At 40.5% G+C, this 20,734-nt stretch overlaps 1 protein-coding gene across 3 annotated transcripts in view; it reads right to left on the reverse strand.

Annotated features, from left to right (window-relative positions):
• Positions 1-20,734, reverse strand: part of txndc16 (thioredoxin domain containing 16) — a 128,847-nt gene that overhangs the window by 75,154 nt on the left and 32,959 nt on the right. For all 3 annotated transcript variants that reach the window (XM_080202693.1, XM_080202692.1, XM_080202690.1), the window contains 3 exons: positions 19,761-19,890; positions 15,696-15,842; positions 4,418-4,477 (listed from right to left, as the gene is read on the reverse strand). In XM_080202693.1, the coding sequence (XP_080058819.1) occupies positions 4,418-4,477; positions 15,696-15,842; positions 19,761-19,890 (337 nt within the window). The remainder of the gene's footprint in view (positions 1-4,417; positions 4,478-15,695; positions 15,843-19,760; positions 19,891-20,734) is intronic.

The following is a 20,734-nucleotide window of genomic DNA, read 5'->3' on the forward strand; positions in this document are numbered from 1 at the left end:
TTTAAAAAGTATGATGGGTCTTAATGACTAATAGATAACCTTTCAGGTCGTGGAAAGAAGAGGGTGGGGAATTAGTGGGGATGGGGCTGTCCCGTGCAGGGCTTGACGTGGGTCTTTAAAAGAGTTATACTGAAATTTAAAAAACTTATATTTCTTTCCAGGTAACAGAATATTAAACTGGCAGAAATATTTGAAGTTAGCATATAATTCACTTTGTTGGATGAATCCCAGCACAGCACAATTGTTCAGGGAAAGTTAGTCCTTCTGGACAATTGCTTGTTCAATCATAAACATAGTTTGATCAAACATAGTCATTAGTGCTGGTAAATCATCATTCTCTTCCAGAAATTTTCTAATTTTCCCATTTAGTTCACTGGTCGAAGCCTGTGTTGAACTGCTGGGGGAAAATAAGGATAGCCTGGTACTAAACGATTAATAAAATTAGAGTCGACTAATTTAGAAATAAACATAGTACAGAAAAAGAATGACGTACCTGGAATTACAAAGGTACAGTTGCACAGAAACACATAACCACTGTTAGAGATTTTAAATATGTATTTTTGAAAGTATTCTGTACTCCTTGCCCAAACACAGACTACCTCAAGGCATAACGGGATGAAAGCTAAGTAAAATTAATCACGTTCTTCAAGAACAATACGGCAACAGGGCACAGGTTTTTATTGGTAGGTTACAAGTTCCCAGGCACTAATTGAATGAGACAATGCAATTTCTACTGATAAGGAATGCTTAGCAGACAGTGAGAATGAGAATTCTTTAACTTTACAACCTGCATAATTGAGAGATAGTGGGAAAGATACCTTTGAACTCTATTACTACGTAACTGAAGCTGCTAAGAGACAAGTGGGTAGGAGCTTCTGGATTCTACCGAGCAATGAATTCTCATGCTGCCAGAGAGTAGGGTGTAATTGGCCAAGGTAAATAATTCATATTAACATCCTATTAAGTTGCACAGAGTAAGTAGGCAGTTGATTTCTGAAGAAGGATAATTATAGCATATCTTGATAATTTAGTAGTGTAATTCAAGCTGTCTCAGAACGCTCTCCTTCTATGGTGGAAAACAAGCCTGGGTAATAAAATACGTCTTTATACCAGAATTACTGTCTCTGTGAGTTCTTTGTATTTGCTCAGCTATATTAATAGAGAAATCTCCTGCTTGAAGCCAGCAAAATACATAGGTCTCTGGAAAAATTCCTACAGAAATCTTCAGATAATGATCTCATGATATTCTGAAAACTACAATCCCTTATTTTGCTGTAAAACAGGGCACCTGCGATCAAAAAGTATTTTATAACCTGCACCATGCAAATGATTTCTCATGTCACTCACTATGTATCACTGGACCACTGAAATAGGTCCTGGGTAGAAATGGGACTTAGCAAACACGTCCAGGTGCAATAACAGGGAGGCCCAGATGATTTTTAAGAGGCTGGGCTCATTTACAATTTGTAGGAAGGTCTCCTAACTGAACATGACAGAATTATGGAGGAAACTGGTAGGTAGGAGGCTGTCATCAGAGGGCCTGAGATAACATTTCCAGTATATTGTAAGTGGTCAGGAGGAGCACTATGGGAGTTTAACATATTCATGGGAAAGCTTGAGGAACCTCAGAGACTGAAGGTTCCCTTGAGACCCAGAGGCGCATGCCTGTTTCTTCAAATCTACAAGGCAGAATCTTGTCTGTATTCATAAAAACACAAGAAATATGAACACGAGTAGACCCCAAAGCCCACAGAGCCCACTGTCGTTCAATATGATTCTTGCTGATCTTGAGTTTTTAAACTCCATTTTCCTATCCACTGCCCGTATTCCCTGACAGATCAAAACTCCGTCTACCCCAGCCTTAACTGTATTCAATAATGGGGTTTCTAAAACCCTCAAGATAAAAATTCCCAAGATTCACAACCCTTTGAGAGAAGCAATTTCTCCTCTTACCATTCCTAAATGATCAGCCCTTACCCTGAAACTGTGGCCTTGTGTTTTAGATTTCCCAAACAGCAGAAACAATCTCTCAGCATCCACCCCATCAGCTCCTTCAGAATGTTTTCAATGAGAACGTCTCTTATTCTTCTAAACACCAGAGAATAAAGCTCAATTTACTCGGCCTCTTGACACAGGACATTCGCTCACCTCAGCGACCAATTTAGTGAGCTTTGCTGTCCCATCGCCAAAGAAGATTTTTTCTTAGATGTGGGGGTCAAAACTGCACATAGTACTCCAGAAGTGGTCTCAGCAAAACCTGATACAACAGCAGCAAGACTTCTTTATTCTTGTAGTCTAATCCCGGTGTAATAATTTTTTTTAAAAATCATAACAATCATAGTTTGATAGCCCACAAATATAAAATTAGCTTTTCATGGACAGTAAGAACATTTATTAGCAAGGTGTAACTTTTTCAACAATTTTCACAGCAAGACCTTTGCCTTCCTAATTGCTTGTTGCACTTGCATACTAATTTTCTTTGTACAAACAAAACGCAAATCTCTTTGATCGTCAACACTTTTAGAAAAATGCTTTTAAAAAAACTGATCTTTATTCTTACGACCAATGAAAATAACTACACACATCTCTACATTATATTCCATCTTACCTGGATTTTGCAGGGAACTCATGACAAAACCGTCAGTGTTTACTGCCTTTGTTCCACTGAAACTGACAGCAAGTTCTGGAGTCTGCAGATGGGCAAAATAATATAGAGATCCAAAAAAGTGATTCTATGCTTCTTCAGGCAGTGGTACACTGTTGAAGCACCCTTCTACAATCAATGAGAAAAGTGTGAATTGCCAAGAATTTTGACTACTGTGCAGCTGGGTCTTGCTGTAAAAATTCTTGAAAAAGTTACACCTTGCTAATAAATGCCCTCACTGTCCATGAAAACCTAATTTTATATTTGTGGGCTATCAATCAGTGATCATTATGATTTGAAAAACATTTTTAGTTCAAAACTTTATCTTTAATCATGATCATCTAATTCACAACTTGAAAATTTAAATTACAAGTGAAGGCTATGAAATGCTTTTAACTCCCTGATTTGCTGTGTGTGAATGCTTCAATGTAAACCCTGCTTACCTGCTGGCTTTATGTGTGGAGATGCTGGCTGACATCACGGCTGCTCCACACCAACAGATCCCCTAGATTTGGCACCGGATACAAATGGAGAAAGCGGGAAACTACATCGCAGAAATTGCTGGATCTTTCAGAACAGCTTTCTTCAAGATCAGCGAAATCCAGTCTATCATGATTGAAGGTTTTCCTATCCACAGCCGCATATGATAGTTAATTCTATTGTCTTATAAACTGTTTACTCTGTCCTGTTAAAATATTTCTTCTTTAGTTTAATTCAACTTTGAAAATGAAGTTTCCCATTTTGGTTTTATTTTAGCACATACCCTTTCTTTTAATCTGAGGGAAACACACGTTTCTTTTTTCTGCATGAGAATGGTTTTAAAACTGTTAAGTTATCCATCGGTGGATCAACAATCCTCACTTGGTATCCACCAAAACCTCCTCCCAAACCTTCCATTTTAACTGTACTTAGTTCATCTATGCTCAGTAAATTAAGCACCCAATAATCAGATATTAGCACTGCATTTTCAGCATTTGGCTAATCAAGCTGAATTTTATATTATGGCTGGTATTATAATTCTGCATTTGATGTCATGACAAATAATTATATGCAGTATACACATTCCCATGTACCTTCTCAAATATGTTGCAGAAGTAAGCAATCATTTATAACATTGACAAATATTTAAACCCTCTGCTCTATAAACACCATTATCTAACTGTTTAGTCGGGAGGGTGAGGGACTCAAAATAGAAGTGATAATTCAGTGGTTTTGTATGGGTACCATGGAAATGATGGGATATTTGTGCTCAACATTGAGATACATTAGACTTCAGCCATTCCACTACTTAAATGACTAATATAAGCATAATTGCAAACAGAGTTGACTGCCTTTCTATTTGATGAAAATCTTGCCTCAGCCTGATAGTACAAGAGCCTACTCGAAGGTAAATCTGACATTCAATTGTTCAACCTATTTGAAGGAAATAAAATTTAGAGGTTTTAGGAAAAGAGTGGTGGAATAGAGCTAGTTGAACTGCTGGCAGAGAACTAGCAAGTATTAAATGGGCTGAATAACCACCTTCTGTGTAGTAATTATTCAATGATTCTATATGGTTCTACGCCTCTACAGCATAACAAAGGTAAAGGGAAAGAGGGGGATTAGCTATCATGAAAACGTTTTAAAAAGAGAGCAAATGTTTGTAGTCACAACAGTGTTATTTTGAAAATTAGCACCACTAATTCAAACTATGAAGATTTTGGACAAGATATTCACAATAGCCCATCTACCAGCAACAATTTAATTGGAATAAAATTAATCATAGTACATTACCTGCAAGTCTGGTCGATACTTCGGCATATGACTGCAAAAATGCCTTGGACACAGCATCCCCTATAATATCAACAATATAAATATTAATACTGCAAAAGTTCAATACACTAGACCTGGAAGCTCACCCCAAGTGTTACTCCAGACACCTGGACTTTAATATAAAGATTTAACTTAGGAGTAGGCATTGCCTGTCCATTATAAATAAATTCCACCCTTATACTTTTTGTAAACCTTTCTATTAAATTATCTTATATGCTGTCAATCAGGTGTGCTGCTCGAGATACCCACATTCTCCTATGATACAATGATCACAAGCAACACTAATTTAGTAATAAAACATTAAATTTAGATCTTAGTTTGAGATGGGTTGACGTTATATTCTTCATACTTAAAGTTAATTCAGAGATTTCATGCATCTGAGGTTTAACACGCTTGCACAAACAATTCAGTTATTAAAAGGCCCAATGCTATGTAGTATTTGGGTTATCTTAAATCCCCACCATGTGTGTTTAATTTTCAAGTACCAGTAAATCATCTGAAGTTTAATTTATGCCAATAAAAGTTGATACAAGCCAAATTCAAATGTCTTGCCCACAAATGTTGAAGTCATCTGGATTCAGCAAGCAAGCTCTATTAAACTGATCAGAAAGTGGAGTTCCAGAAGACCAGTGACAGTTGTGACCATTATATCATAGGAGCCACAGGTACCTCGAGCAGCATAAAAGAAAAATTAATGGAAAAGTTTACAAATTCAAATGTGTTGCCCACAAATGCTGGTGTCATCTGGAGTTAGCAAGCAAGCTCTATTAAACTGATCAGAGAGTGGAATTCCAGAAGACCAGTGAGCATTTGCTCCCAGCTGACTGACAGATACGAAAGATTCAGTAATAATAAGTGCAACATTGACTCAAGGCACATGGTAAGTAGGGCAAGTCTATGACTTGTTCTGGATAGTGATGTAAAGTCTGGTTGAATCCAAAGTGTTTGATCATGCAATTTACAATCTTTACTCCTGTGGTTTTGTGGCAGCAGCTATTGTGCAGATGTGGGTTGTATGGGAGGGGTAAAGGTATTGGACTGTACTTCCAATGTAACACAAACCATGGTTGCTTGCAACTATGCAGAGCCTTGTGGTGAAGATCTCAAGATGCTGGGTGGAAGTTGGCTCATCAGGTGTAGGCAAAGCAGCAGGTCATCTCAATTAAACAACAGAAGAGGAACCCCAGCATGTAGTACTTAGAATGACAGGACTTTGGAACAGATAAGCATGTGAAGGTCAAGGGCTTAGTGTGTGCCAGAGGCTTATTACACATGCAAATACTTTGCCTTCCTGCACGTGCATGAATCTGGGACATGAATCTCCCTGAAGATGGGGGAATGCACGGGCTTAATGAATAAGAATCGCAGTAAAACCACATCAGACCTGATTAAAGTGAAAGTGCACCCATGCAACTGCACAAGAAATCAGAGTTTCTTAATTCTGCAAAACCTTCCTTGCATCTAGGTGCTGCTCTGATTTTCACAGCAGGAGTGGAGACAGCCTATTGACCAGTATATTTTGTTGGCCCTGATAACTTTGGTGATCGTTATGGAATTGTAGAATCCCTAAAGTGCAGACGGCGGCCATTCAGCTTGAGTCTGCACTGACTGTCCAAAAGGGCATCCCACCCAGGCCCTCCTCCGCTCTGCCCTATCCCCACAATCCCATGCATTTACCATGACTAATCCATCTAACCTGCACATCTTTGGACTGTGGGAGGAAACCAGAGCTTCCATTGGAAAACCCATGCAGACATGGGGAGAACGTGCAAACTCATACAGTCACTTGAGTCCTCAAGGCGTTGCAGGCCCAGCTCACTTTGAGTCTCCGACTTTGATGCACCCTCCGACTCAGGACCAAGGCTAATTGGGTCACAGAGGGGATGCTGAAAGGTCACACATTGTCTGGAAGTTCAGAGAAGAGGACCTAGAGGTGTTTACTTGTCACTCCTCTTTCTTTTAGGTGACTGAGGGCCCTGGACGGAGTTCAGGAGCCTGTTACCCTCTTGTGTAGCTACTATGAAATCCCGCCCATGGATACAGCGATGGAGTGAAGATCTGTGCACATCTCTGACAGAAACTGGTCGTTCTGCTGGACAAGGGTCGCCATGGCATTTGCTACCTTCCCCATAGAGATCTCAATGCACACAAGTGTAGGTTCCACTTAATCAGACAGCAGGCAGACAGACTCTTCCACTCAAGTGCTACTCCAATGAGGGCCTTCAACACCCCGCCTTCTGCTGCACGTCAAGCATCTTGGATATGACTGCGTCCACTGGCTTTTCATCTAACCTGAACTTCAGGGGCCTCTTCCTTAGCAGTCTTCCAAGTTCCAGTAGCTTGGCTGCCTGTCCCTATCTCCTCTTGCTGCAGAAATATGTCTGTGACATGACCACTTAGCCCTGTCTGAGCTAGCTCTTGAACTCACTGAGGCGTCTCTCTGGGCTGGTGGAGAGTACAGGTGAGTGTTGTGATGGCTCTGCAGGTCTTGTTCATCCTCATCTTCCTCACATCTTTGTGAACTATTGGATGTGGTGGACTTGGTCTCAGAGGTCTGGCTGACCCTCTGGTTACTGTATGTCATGTGACAGCTCCACTGCACTTAGACCACTATGGTTCTCTGGCAGCACCCTCCAGAAATGTATGATAATGTACATAGAAGGAATAGGCACAAGGAGGCATAACATCTGCTGCACTTGCTGGTGTCCTCTATGCCAAAGCAACACACGCGCAACACATGCCACACATGCCCTTGATATCAGCTCTCCATGTGGTGGGGTCAGTGACCCACAGTAGCCTCTGTACCAGCAGACTAGATTAACTTCAGCATGACTATGAGGTCTCAGCTCTTCACATTGAAAAGCTCTTTTTGCATGGGCATCACCAATGGCAGCCTGTCTACTGAGGGCCACCACCCCGTTCCAACTCTGAAATCAGTTGGACGAGTAGAGAAATCACCTGATAGCAGGGGTAAGGTCATTCATCCTTTTCCTGCACTGCAGGACTGTCCTCTGGTGTGTGCTGTTCACACTCACCACACTGGCGATTGCCTCCTAAGCAGGGTTGGTGAATTGGGTGGGCCTCCTCCTTCCACCCCTGGAATCACAATCTCCTCTCCTGAGGCACACGACAACGCTTCCAGGGATGTGTCACTAAATCTGGATACCACCGCAGCTGACTGTATCCAAGCCATTTCCTTGACCATTGTTCAGATTTGGTACAACAGCATATAGCACTCGAAGCTGACAGCAAGGCACATGACATCCTGCCTGCCCTGCCACATACAATATCAGGAAACCCCCAGCTACATAATTAATGGGCCCAGCATCACGCAATTCAGCATGATTTCCAGCTGGGCTCCGTAAATGGAAATACTCTTGCTTCCCATCCCCACCATGGGACTTAGGCCCAGACAGTAAATCTTAACCTCTGTTCTACACCTGTGAAGACTGATACCAATCACCTACAGAACTGTTAAACGGAAGAAACTATAAGATAACTCTACTAAGCAAGATACTCAAAATGATCAGGAAGCAGAAAACAACAACTCTCAAGCATGGTGAGAGGTGTGCAACTCTTCAACAAGCTAATTACATTGTTGATGCTGCACCACTTGTTGGTGATGTTGCTGATGAATCCAGCTGCTGAACATCATTTAGCCCGATCTAAGCTGCTGAAAGAACAAACTGTAAATGTACAGAGTCCAACCAAGGAAATCTAGAACCCAGCAAAATTTATTGGTGAAGCTCAAATTCCAAGATCAACCATCATAAAGACTGAAAGCAGTAAGCAGAGAGGAAGGAACAGATCAACATTCGACCAATACCTGAAAGGTTCATCAGTAACATCACCAACAAATGGTGCAACATCAATAATGTCATTGGCAACATTAACAATATCAACCACAACTCTGCAATACCAGAAGCAACACACAACATTGCACATACAGTATGACAACTTACGGCTGAGTGAAGAAAGTCAAATCTAGAAAATGGAAACACAATATCCTATTATCTAAGGAATATGATGAACAATGTTCTGTGACAAGGAAGTTATAACAGACTTTAAAGGTGTTCAGTTTAATTATGAAAGTTGATTGTCAATCTTTAGTTTAGATAATACATCTATAAAGTTAATAACAGGAAGTTATATTGATAAAGAAGCATTTTTTAAAAGAAAGATGGATGGGCAGCACAGTGGCGAGCACTGCTGCCTCACAGCATTAGGAGCCCGGATTCAATTTCTGGCTTGGGACAGTGTGTGTGTGGAGTTTGCATCTTCTCCCCGAGTCTGCCTGGGTTTCCTCCAGGTGCTCCAGTTTCCTCCCACAGTGCAAAGATATGTGGGTTATGTAGATTGGCCATGCTAAACTGCCCCTTAGTGTTAGGGGGACTAGCTAGGGTAAATGCATGGGATTGTGGGATAGGGTCTGGGTGGGATTGTGGTTGGTGCAAACCAGATAGACCGAATGGCGTCCTGCTGCACTGTAGAATTCTATGGTTATGTTCTTCTGCTATTTGCAAATAAATAGGAACTAATTGTTATGTGGATGTACATTCAGGCTGCTATATTTACTGCTGTGCTGCAAGCAGGTGCTCAGCAACAATGTATCAGTCCATCAGCCACATGGAAAGCAAGAAGAAATGCACTTTTGAGTTTAAAAGTGTGACTATTTTAAACTTCTGGGAACCATGAGTAGGAACACTCCTTATATCCACGGACCCTGCTCTGGACTTAGGTTTTGTATGAAGGATTGATCTGTACTTGGACATCCCTTGTCCAAAATGGCCAGTGAACTCTGACCTGAATCAAACTAATATTTCACACAAAGGACAATGGGTGTGATGTTTGGGGCACTTTTAATTGGGTACATTATCCAAAACGTAGCTCAGCAACAGTATTCCTAAACTAGTTGGGGCTGGCTTCAAAAGGAGAATTATCAGGGAATTATAAAACATACAACATTAGTGGATGCCCCCACCTCCTTCCACCAGTGTATGTAGTGGTTGCACCTACAACCCCATTCCACCCAAGTTACTTTTTATCCTCATCCTTTTCAAACATATATCTCTTTCCCTCTTAAATGATGTTCAGTCTCTGCCACAATTATTCCTTCTTCATTCCCCATTGGTTCTTCCAATGACAATCCTCACTCCTGCCAACTTCTTCCCTATTCACTCACCATTGCAAACATCGAGCCATAACATCCGACAAGCGATGGAAAGTCACATCCCACTGGAATTACAAGAGTTTAAAACGAACTGACAAGCACTGTAAACCGGTGTTCAAACCTCTGCTGGCTGGAGATGATTGGAGTCTACAGTGAAAGAGCCTTTTACAGCCCCAGTATGGTGCAACTCCAGCGAACTCAGGGAGGCAATGCCTTTTTTTTGCTTCACTAGCTGACAGAAAGGAAGTAGGTTTAAAGGCCAGTCACATGTCATTCACAGGCGAGGGAGAGAAGGTAAGTGAAATGAATTTGGCTGACCAGGTGGATTGTATTGGTGGTGGGAGAAGGGATAAGGGAGTCAAGTAGGAAGAAGGTCAAACATTAGGGGGAGTCAGACATCAGGGTGTGCGTGTCAGGTTGGGTCAGAGGAGTCAGTTCATAGGGTGGTCAAGTCGATCGTTAATCTAGTTAGGTAGTGGTCAGGGTGATGGTTGGGGTGTACTGTGGGATCTGGGGTGCATAGTGTTGGGGGGGGGGGTGGTCAGGGATGATGACTTGTGCAGTTGTGGGAATAGTTCCACTGAAGTTATAAGTATTTTTGTTTCTTCTGTTTCAGATAACTATTAACATATCACTGGCAGAACAATTCATATGGTTAATGATTTAAACAACTTTGTTGGATGGTTCCAAGCACAGCTTCTGGACAATTGCTGGGTAAATCCTTACCTGGGAACCTGACAGAGGGATTCCCCAGCACATCAAATCCGTAACGAGGAGCCAGGAAGTTACAGGCCCATCTTTTACTGTTTGCTCACAGTAAAACCTTTAGGTTTCCTCTTACTGCTGTGCTGAAAATACTAGTCCTGCACTCACCTCGTTCTCTATTCTCCCTTTTTCTCCTGACTTCCATTTCCCAGTCTCCCTCTATCGTCTCCTCAACAACATGGGGGAGGTCAGCAGGTTGGAGGTTTTTTTGCACTTACTGGCACTAATGTCACAAAGCACTTGAGAGGTCCATGCAGCAGAGCAAATTTAAAGCATAAGCATCACCCGGGTTGCTAGCAGAGTGTTCTTAGGCCTGCATGCTATTTTCTGGGATTGGGCATTCTGCGCAGCAAAACCAGAAATTCGCCCCCATAATCTGCACACACAAAGAAACAGGATTAGTGACTTTGCAACTCTACAAGGATGTGCAGCTTCAGCTACAAGTACACACATTTATTTCAAAACAAGCCAATGAATAGTATAACTATGGGTTGACATTTTTGGCCTCAACATGAGCTGTTAAATTGTATTACTTATCATATTCCACACCCCCTCTCCCCCAAAGTCTAGGGTATGTTTACATTGTAACTACTTCGATTCCAATTAAACATAACCTTGTTTACACTACATGAGTTCTGCCTGCAAGTCTAAGCATTTCCAAGAGACATCTTGCCCAGAACATTCTGCCAAACAGAAGTGTAAACATTTAAATACAAGGTTGGGAAGAATCCTGGCTTCTTATGTTTAAATCAGAGCACAGAAGATTTTAAAAATGTACTCAAAGTTCTATGGACCTTTCTGCAACCTGTAAACCTGGTTTGACACCACACTTTTGAACCTTGAGTCCAGATTTACGTGATAAGTTTAGTAATTGTGTGAGCAGAAATTACTTTACAGTGACCTTAACATGGGTGGCATAAATGTCAATAATGTAAAGAAGTTCAAAAACTACAAAGCTTTGAAAATACCTTAAACATTCACCCCCTGCATCAACACCATGCTGTGGCAGCAGATCAACAAAATGCACCACAGCAACTCGCCAAGCTCCTTCAACAACACCTTTCAAACCTGTGATCTCTTACAAGACCAGGCATGCATAGAAACATCACCACATTCAAGTTCCTCCCCATATCACCTACAAACCTGACTTGAAGATATATCACCGTTCCTGAGCACTGGGTCAAAATCCTGGAACTGTCTCCCTAACAGCATCATATGTGTACCTACACCACATGATGCAGCAACACCAGAAGGAAGCTCATCATCATTTTCTCAAGGGCAATAATGGATTGGCAGTAAATGCTAGCTTTGCCAGCATTTTTTTTTATTACAGTTTTTGCATCAATAGTTTAATTGAGAACTACAAAATCTGGTGTACAGGCCACATAAGCATTTTCACACATCCTATAACATTCTGTAAATCATGGTCCACCAGTAGTGGGAGCCTGGCCAAAGGCAGATGGCAGTGGGGATGGTGGCATTGTGTTAATGTTATTGGATTTATAGTCCAGAGGCTCAGACTAATGCTTTGGGGAGAAGAGCAAAATGCTGTGGATGCTGGAATCTGAAACAAAAACAGAAAATGCTAGAAAATCTCAGCAGGTCTGACAGCTTCTATGGAGAGAGAACAGAGCCAAAGCTTTTCAGTTCATCTCGAAGCATTGGCTCTGTTTTCTCTCCACAGATGCTGTTGGACCTGCTGAGATTTTCCAATATTTTCTGTACATGTAATGCTTTGGGGACACAGGTTCAAATCCCACCATGTTAGCTGGTAGAAATTTGCAATCTATTAATTAATAAGTCTGGAATTAAATACTAGTTTTAGTAATGGGATTGTCTCCATTGTCCTGACTAATATTTATCCTTCAACCAACATGCGAAAACAGGCCATTTGTAGGACCTTGTTCTATTGCAAATTGGTTAGCACATAAAACAGCAAATATATTTTTAAAGTACTTCATTGGCTGCAAATTGTTTTGAAACATGATATAATTACAAGTTTTTGTTGTCTCTATACCCCACCTATGAATTTAAAATCTTCAGGATACTGCTTTCTTGCTGCTCTTTAAATGTGCTCCCTTTTCCACCAAAGGGACTTGTTGCAAAGCTCTGTTGGGTGTGAGCCTACATCAGGAGGACATCAGCATCCTGCAACTGGTTCTGAATACAAAAATCCAAGGTATTCTCTTCAGAGTTTCACTGTTCCTAGTATTGCACCTGCTGAATGTCTAAAGAGTAAAGTCTCTCCAAAATCTTGCTGGTGTTTATTCCGGTGGGATCTTATGGTCCAGCTGACGGCACACTCCCACCATGGGTTTTCTGGTGATAAGGGGTGCATTCGACAAGAAACCCCTTTGACAATGGCAAGACCATAAATGGCACACTGCCTCCTGCTGCTATGAAACATGCCCGGGGAGGGGGGGAATCCTCCCTCTATTCTATTGTGTAATGTTTAAAAATTTCTAGTTAATTCTCAAGCCATGAGGGAACCAAAGTCACACCTTAATTAAAACAAACAATAAAAAAATTGTTACATAAACTCGCAGATGCATGTTGAATTTTTGAGCTGTATTAAACACATCAGCTGATCTTACCTAGTGGTAACTACAGCATTAGAATTAGTTACAACGTCCTTGGGAGAAATCATACAGAATACCCCATCCTTAATTGCTGTTCAATGATTGATGCAGAATATGCATGGGTGTTGACAAGATTGAATTCAGTTATTATGTCCTCAGTGAGAAATAACATTCTGATGTGGAAAGTCTAGACTGACTACTTGGCTGGGGTGGTGGAGGACTAATGCCAGCAATGGAAAATTAAAAGTTGTAAAGGGAATTAATCTTGTACAAAATAATTTATTAAGTACTACAGTTAAAATTCTAAAACTGTAAGACAGCAAGTACACCATAAATGTAGCTAACAAGGTTTACATATTTGGTAAAATAGTACTGCTCCTGGGTTAGGTCACATATTGTTTATATCACAGACTAGGTTAGCTCTATTTAACTTTAATAACAAATTCTATGTCATGTGAATCTTTAAACAGCAGTGTTTCCATAGATAGGCGGTCGAGGAGATGGGAAGGTAGTCATGTGGTCAGGGGCAGTTGGACATGAGGAGATAGTCAGGAACAGGTCATAGTATAGTTACCCAGGAATTAGAACTGGTTTTCATCTTTTTAACTTTTCCTGGCTAATTATTCTCAAAGAGAGTCAGAATTATCCAAAGTCTCTGACTTTAAATCAAACTTTCAGAGGGTTTCAGGTTCAAGGTGATTGTCCAAGTTGAAACTTTCCCGGAAATTTTCATGCAATCCTCCTGTGGGGGCTTCAGAGAGGTCCCTGGCACATCTTCCAGGGTACCTCCTAGGTATGATTCTTTGGGGAATAGATGATCTGGGTCATTGTCCCATCCAAAACTATTTTCATACACAGGAGTTAACTTATCCAAAAATAGCTTGTTTACTGTTTCATTTCAACATTGTTGATCATAACTTGAGTAAATGTTCCATAAATTTGCATTTCCATTCTGTAAAATGACTGTTATTCCTAATTTACAAATGATATTATTGAACACAAGCAGTTTGATTAATTAGCTTCTTCACACATCACATAGCTAAAATATTTATCTAATTTCACAATTACAGCAACTTGCAGGGCAAAAATATTTGAGTTAAATGATGCAGGGGGAAAAAAGGACTCCTTCAACAAAGTCCATTCCATTGCTCATCCCATTAACTCCTCAGTGGCTCCATGGATAAAAATATCAACTGAAGTGATAGTGATCCATAAAACTCTGAGTTGACTCATAAGCACAGTAATGAAATATTACAATTAGCTTCAACATTTTGGAAAAGTCGTTAAGCTCACACTACTGATTGCTACCTGGTACTCCTGCTGGAACACAAACATGTGGGCATGAAGGAGGACAAAATCAGGTTCCTCTGTGACGTCTCATGATTGAACAACTTGTCAAGATGCGTTGTCCAGCCTCTCAAATTAAAAATAATGACTAGAGGGTTAATGGAGGGCTTCCAAAAACCTGGGGAACTGTATCTCAGCACATCACCAACTTCAGGATGAAGTTGAAATGTCACCTGTACATGTGCCAAAAGCACAATCAAATTTGCTTAAAAAAAATCAAGAATGTATGTGATACAAGTAATTGTACAGAAACATTAAAAGCATAAACTTCTACTACTTACTTGCTCCATCTGTTTAAATTAGCTCAGCATATTATCCTTCACAACATATCCATCAAAACTTATTTACATGTTGAAAATTCAAAAATATCAGCTTATTTTCCATTTCATCTCTGCATATCGGACCCAACACCTTCTCATTCCTCTTGAAAAATGAAGCACTTTTTGTTCAATCATTGCCATTCAATACGTAGCTCAGTACTCCCTTCTAATTCATCTTTTTACAATGATCCAGATCTTCCATGCAACAGCAATGAGATTCAGATTGCCACCCTGCTTAAAAATCCTCCCAACTCAAAGTTGCTACACAACTCTTCTGGGACCCTCTGAGAACAGCTTTCTGAGAAATCCACAGAGCAGTAACATTCAGGAAACTCCTTCAAAGTGAGCTAGAGTCAGGGAAAGAAAGGACACGTCCCTTTTTATAGCCTAAGGTGCCGCATAGTATATTTAAAGATCCAGTTTGAATAGATGAGTGAATGGGTAGCTAAGTCAGTAGGGTCATTGGTGAGTAATTGGGTAGGTAGTTTGATGGGTAGGTGACTGACAGGGAGTGTCAGCTGAGCGAGGTAATTTGGTGGGTTGGGGAGTTAGGTGTTTAAGTGAGTAAGTAGGTAGTTGGGTGAGTGGGTAGGTGAGTGAGGTTTAGGCGGATAGTTTGAGTAAGCTGGTAGATGGGTTGGGCAGAATGATATTTGGAGGGACTGTCAGATCAGACTGGGCTGGCAAGCAGATCAAGGGGTAGATGGGTTGAGTCGGGTAGATGTATTGGGATTGGCTCTGGAGGTAGTTAGAAGATTGGGGGTTAGCAAATAAGTCAGGAGGTCAATTGTGTATTAACCGAGGTGAAAGATTCAGTTTTATTCTAACATTTCCTGGGTAACTATGGCAAATCTGCCCAAAGTCTCCAGCTCTAATTCAGAGTCAGAGGCATTCACGGGGGGGCAATTCCCAAAGAGACCAGTGCATCAGGACTTCCATAGGGTTCTGATGCACATCCTGAGTTGCAAAACCAACCTTCAATGATCCCAAGACCTGAAAATCTGACCCACTTTAATTCTGTTTATAAGCCCGTATCTATAAAGCTTCCCAGTACTTACAATTAGTGTAGAATAGCACCACCACCTGGGGAGTTGTTGCTAAACTTGTAGGAAAGCTGCTGTCTGTTAGTGCCTGAATGAAGTCTATGTTGAGCTCTCTCCATTTGTCTCTATAGACAGTTTCTGCCACTTCATCATCTTGAATACCTGACGTATGGAAAAATAATCTTCAGATAAGCATTTCTCTTAATCATGCTTTTACTCTATAAGTCCTACCACCAATGTCTGCATTATATGTTAAATCATGTTCAGCTTCTGCTTTCCAAGGCATCACAAATCATCTGGAGAGATGATTTTCCAGGATGTTTCTACAGGGAGCAGCACAAAAACATTAATCACTGCCATTCTTTCTGGATGCTCAATTTAATATACACCAATGATTGCTGACTTTCTTGTAAAATACATGCAGGAGTTACTTTTCAGAAAAATAGATTATCTCAGGAAATATGATAGTACAATGAGGATGAGGAGGCAGATATGGAGGCATCTGGCTATTTGCTCACTGAGGTACTCAATTTATCAACAAAACCCATCATAAAAATTTGAAGGAGACAATCTTTACAAACTACAGGATAATATAAAAAAATCATCACGACATCATACTTGGATCATAACAACCAGTAACTAAGGATTTTATGTTATCTACTCAAATAAAGAAGCATTCCACTTTTTTTTAAAATGGCACTGCCCTGGCTGACATGTGAATTACGTACAGCATTTTTGGTTTTCACTCTGTCCTTACTCACAAATAAATGTCAGTAATGCTGGTAAACAGTCATAAAATTAAATATGGGAATGTACAATAATAAATGATGAATAAAAAATTCAGATCTATTCTGATGTCAGATATGTTTACAATACATCAACTAACATTATCTTTCTGAATTAAGAAAATATTACAATATGAAATTATGCCATTATTGTGGCATTGAAATATGCTATTTCATTAAGAGGAATTTTTATACCACCCCCAGTCATTTATCTAACCAACAGTAAGTTTTGAAGTTTCATCAAACTAAGGGGATTAAGTAATCATTGCCTAGTAATGAAAGTGTATTTTTGAAAATTCATCTGATGTGGTCATCACTGGCTTGACCAACATTTATTACCCAATTCTAATTGCCCCCAAGAAGATGGTGGTGAGCTGCCTTCTTCACCCACTGCAGTCCACATTGTTAAGGAAAGAGGTACAGGGTTTTGATTCAGCAACAATGAAGGAACAGTAATATATTTACAAGTCAAGGTGTTGAGTGATTTGGAAGGGAACTTCCAGCTAGTAGTGTTCCCATATGCCTGCCTTGTTCTCTAGACGGTACCAGCCACTGATTCGGAAGGTTCTATCGAAGGAGCCTTGGTGAGTTGTTGCAATCCAGCTTGTAGATGGATCGCTGTCGATGTGTCGGTGGTGAAGGGAGTGAATGTTTGTGGATGGGGTGCCAATCAATTGGGCTTTACCATGTATTGGATCGAGCTTCTCGAGTGTTATTGGAGCTGCACTCATCCAGGCAAGTGGAGGGTATTCCATCACACTCCTGACTTCCACCTAATAGATGGTGGTGGGGCTTTGGGGAGTTGGGTATGTTACTCGCTGCAGGATTCCTAGCCTCCGGCCTGCTGTTGTAGCCACAGTATTTATGTGGCTCGTCCAGTTCAATTTCTGGTTAATGGTAGCTCCCAGGATGTTGATAATAGGGGATTCAGCGATGGAAATGCCATTGTGCCAAGGGATGATGGTTAGATTTTCTCTTGTTGAAGATGGTCAAATGTGGCACAAATGTTACTTGCCACTCGTCCAGATAGTGTTCAGATCTTGTTGCATTTGAACATTAACTACTTCAGTACCTTAGGAGTCATAAATTGTGCTGAACATTGTGCAATCATCAGTGAACATCCCCACTTCTGACCTTATGATGGAAGGGCGACCATTGAAGAAGCAGCTACTTATTCATTACTGGGACATGGGTGTTGCTGGCTGGCCAGCATTTATTGCCCATCCCTAGATGCCCTTGGAAGGCAGTTGAGAGTCAACTACATCGCTGAGAGTCTAGAGTCACATGGCCAGACCAAGTAAGGATGGCAGATTTCCTTCCCTAAAGGACATTAGTGAACCAAGTGAGTTTTTCCAACAATCAATGGCTTCATGGTTATCAGTAGATTCTTAATTCCGGATTCTTTTATTGAATTCAAATTCCATCATCTGCCATGACAGCAATTGAACCTGGGTCCCCAGAACATTAGCTGAGTTTCGGGTTAATAGTCCAGCAATAATACCACAAGGCCATCGATGGTTGGGCCTAGGACACCACGCTAAGAAACTCACTGGAACTGAGATGATTGACCTCTAACAACCACAGCCATTTTCCTTCGTGCTGGAATGGTTCCAACCAGCAGAGAGTTTTACCTTTGATCTCCATTGACTTCAGTTCTGCTAGGGCTTCTTGATGCCACACTTGGTCAAGTGCTTCCCTGATGTCAAGGGCAGTTATTCCCACTTCATCTCTGGAGTTCAGCTCTTTGTCCATGTTTGAACCAAGGTTGTGAGGAAGTCAGGAGCCAAGTGGTTCTGATGGAACCCAAACTAGTGACACTGAGCAGGCCGTTGATAAGCAAGTTCTGCTTGATAGTACTGTTGAACACTCCTACTGATGATGGAGAGTAGACTGATGGGGCAGTAATAGACTGGATTGGATTTTTTATGCTTTTTACGTACAGGACATACTAGGCAATTTTCCACATTTCAGTGTTGTAGCTGTGTTGGAACAACTTGGCTAGGAACATAGTTAGTCCTGGAGCACGTCTTCAGTACTACCGCTAGAATACTGTCAGTGGCCATAGCCTTTGCCGCATCCAATGCCTTCAACCATTCTTTGATATCATGTGGAGTTAATCGAATTGGCTGAAGCCTGGCGTCGGTGATGCTGATGACCCTCTGGAAAAGGCCAAGAAGGATCATCATCCACCTGGAGCTTGTGGCTGAAGATTGTTGCAAATGCTTCAGCCTTATTTTTGCATTGATATGCTGGGCTCCCACATATTGAGGATGAGGACATTTGTTGAGCCTCTTCCTCCATTGAGTTGTTCAATTGTCCATTATTCACGACTCGATGTGGCAAGACTGCAGAGCTTAAATCTGATCCATGTAATGAAGTATTCATAAATTTATTCCTGTGGTATGATACAAAACGCGAGATGGAAAAAGAAAAAGTTGTTCCTTCCACAGGAAATGGAAACAGTGGAGTAAGTCATCCACTGTGATGAGTGCTTATAAATACACTATATAAAAAAAGTACACTGCATTGGGATACCTTAGAACTTGTATAATGTTTGAAATGATACTTGAAACTTGTACATCTGATGTGCTGAGTAATTTTACAAGATGTAAAATTTTAAATTTTAAATTTACATCTCCAGGTCGATGATGATCCTTCTCGGCCTCATCCAGAGGGTCAACCTTTCTACCTGGGTAATACTGAAGAAAGATTCTGCAGAGCTTTTTCTTTCCCTAAACTTTAAAGTAAAATCTTAATGTACTTGTCTAACACTGCAATCTAAATTATACAACTTTCATCTATTGCTTTCTGTGACATGGCACATCCATAGTCCTATAATTAGGAACCATCATATTTTGCAAGGTATTTGATCAATCTAACAACATGTAACTTTACAAATTTGAATCCTATTCCTACCTCGATATTTTCCCAAAATGGGCATGAACAAAAAACAATATTGTCAAATTTTCTGTTGTACAGCAAGGTCATCAAGGCATCAGTTTTCAATTAATGCAATTAAACCAAATTGGCTCAAATAGTTAGTGGATGTCCTTCACCTTTTGATTTCATTAGTCTCTAAAAAGGAAATGTTGGCCCTGGAGACGGTCTAGACAAGATTCACGATAACGATCCTAGGAATGAAAAGCTTGGCTTTTGGAAGTGTTCGATCAATCAACAGCTTATACACATAAAAACATTTTTACATTGGGAGAAATATCTTGATAACTTAGTCAATTCCCCCTGTATGCAGCTGCCATTAAATTTTGCTCCTTTGTGATCTAACTGCACCTCATACCTATGAAATCCATGTCTTCATTCTCCTCTTCATCATCTTTTTCCCTAGTTGATACATTTTTCACTTTGCCTTTGACAAGATCAACAATTTCTTCAACAGATGTTGTAACCAAATAGTTGATGGAAAAATCCTGAAGAAACAGAACAGCCAATCAACAGTCAAACAAAAATATTTTAGTGGTATTAAAATACAATAAGTACAGAAATAATCTTATTCTTAACTTCCAAAAATTGACTTTTTAGAAAAGCATTCAGTTTCATTCATATAGGAAAATAAACAACCATACATTAATTATTAGCAAGCCAGATTAAAATTTTCCATTTGCGCATATCTTGGTTTTGAGATTTTTGTTAAATTCATTTATGGGATGTAGGTGTCACAGGCAATTATTGCCCTTGAGAAAGTAGTGATGAGCTGCCTTCTAGAACTGCTAGGCCCTATAGTATAGGTATGTGCACAGTACTGTAATAGACAGAGTTTCAGGATCTTTACTCAGTGACAGCAAAGGAACAAAGATATATTTCCAAGTCAGGATGGCAAGTGACACGTAATGAATGACAAGTGACGGACATGAGGACAGCTTCAACCAGGATCCTGGGTTCATGTCACACTATTTGTGACCCCCATGACTTGCCTGGGCTTGCAAAATCTCACTTACTGTCCTGTCTGGAGACAATACACGTCTCTTTAACATATGCTTAATGCTATCTTACCTCACACTGTCTGCACCTTAAAGACTTAAGTATCTGTAAACACTCGCATTCTAATCAGTATTCTGTAAACTGAGTGTGTGTCTTTCCATCCTCTGTTTGTGATCAGAACTCTCCACTCACCTGACAAAGGGTCAGAGGCCAGAAAGCTAGTGGCTTTTGCTACCAAAAAAACCTGTTGGACTTTAACCTGGTGTCGTGAGACTTCTTACTGTTTGTCAGTGGCACAGGGTGTAAATGTTTGTGGAAGGGATAGCAATCAAG

This window comes from Carcharhinus amblyrhynchos, chromosome 14, assembly GCF_965287045.1.
Source record: "Carcharhinus amblyrhynchos chromosome 14, sCarAmb.v2.hapA, whole genome shotgun sequence".
Classification (NCBI taxonomy): Eukaryota; Metazoa; Chordata; class Chondrichthyes; order Carcharhiniformes; family Carcharhinidae; genus Carcharhinus; species Carcharhinus amblyrhynchos.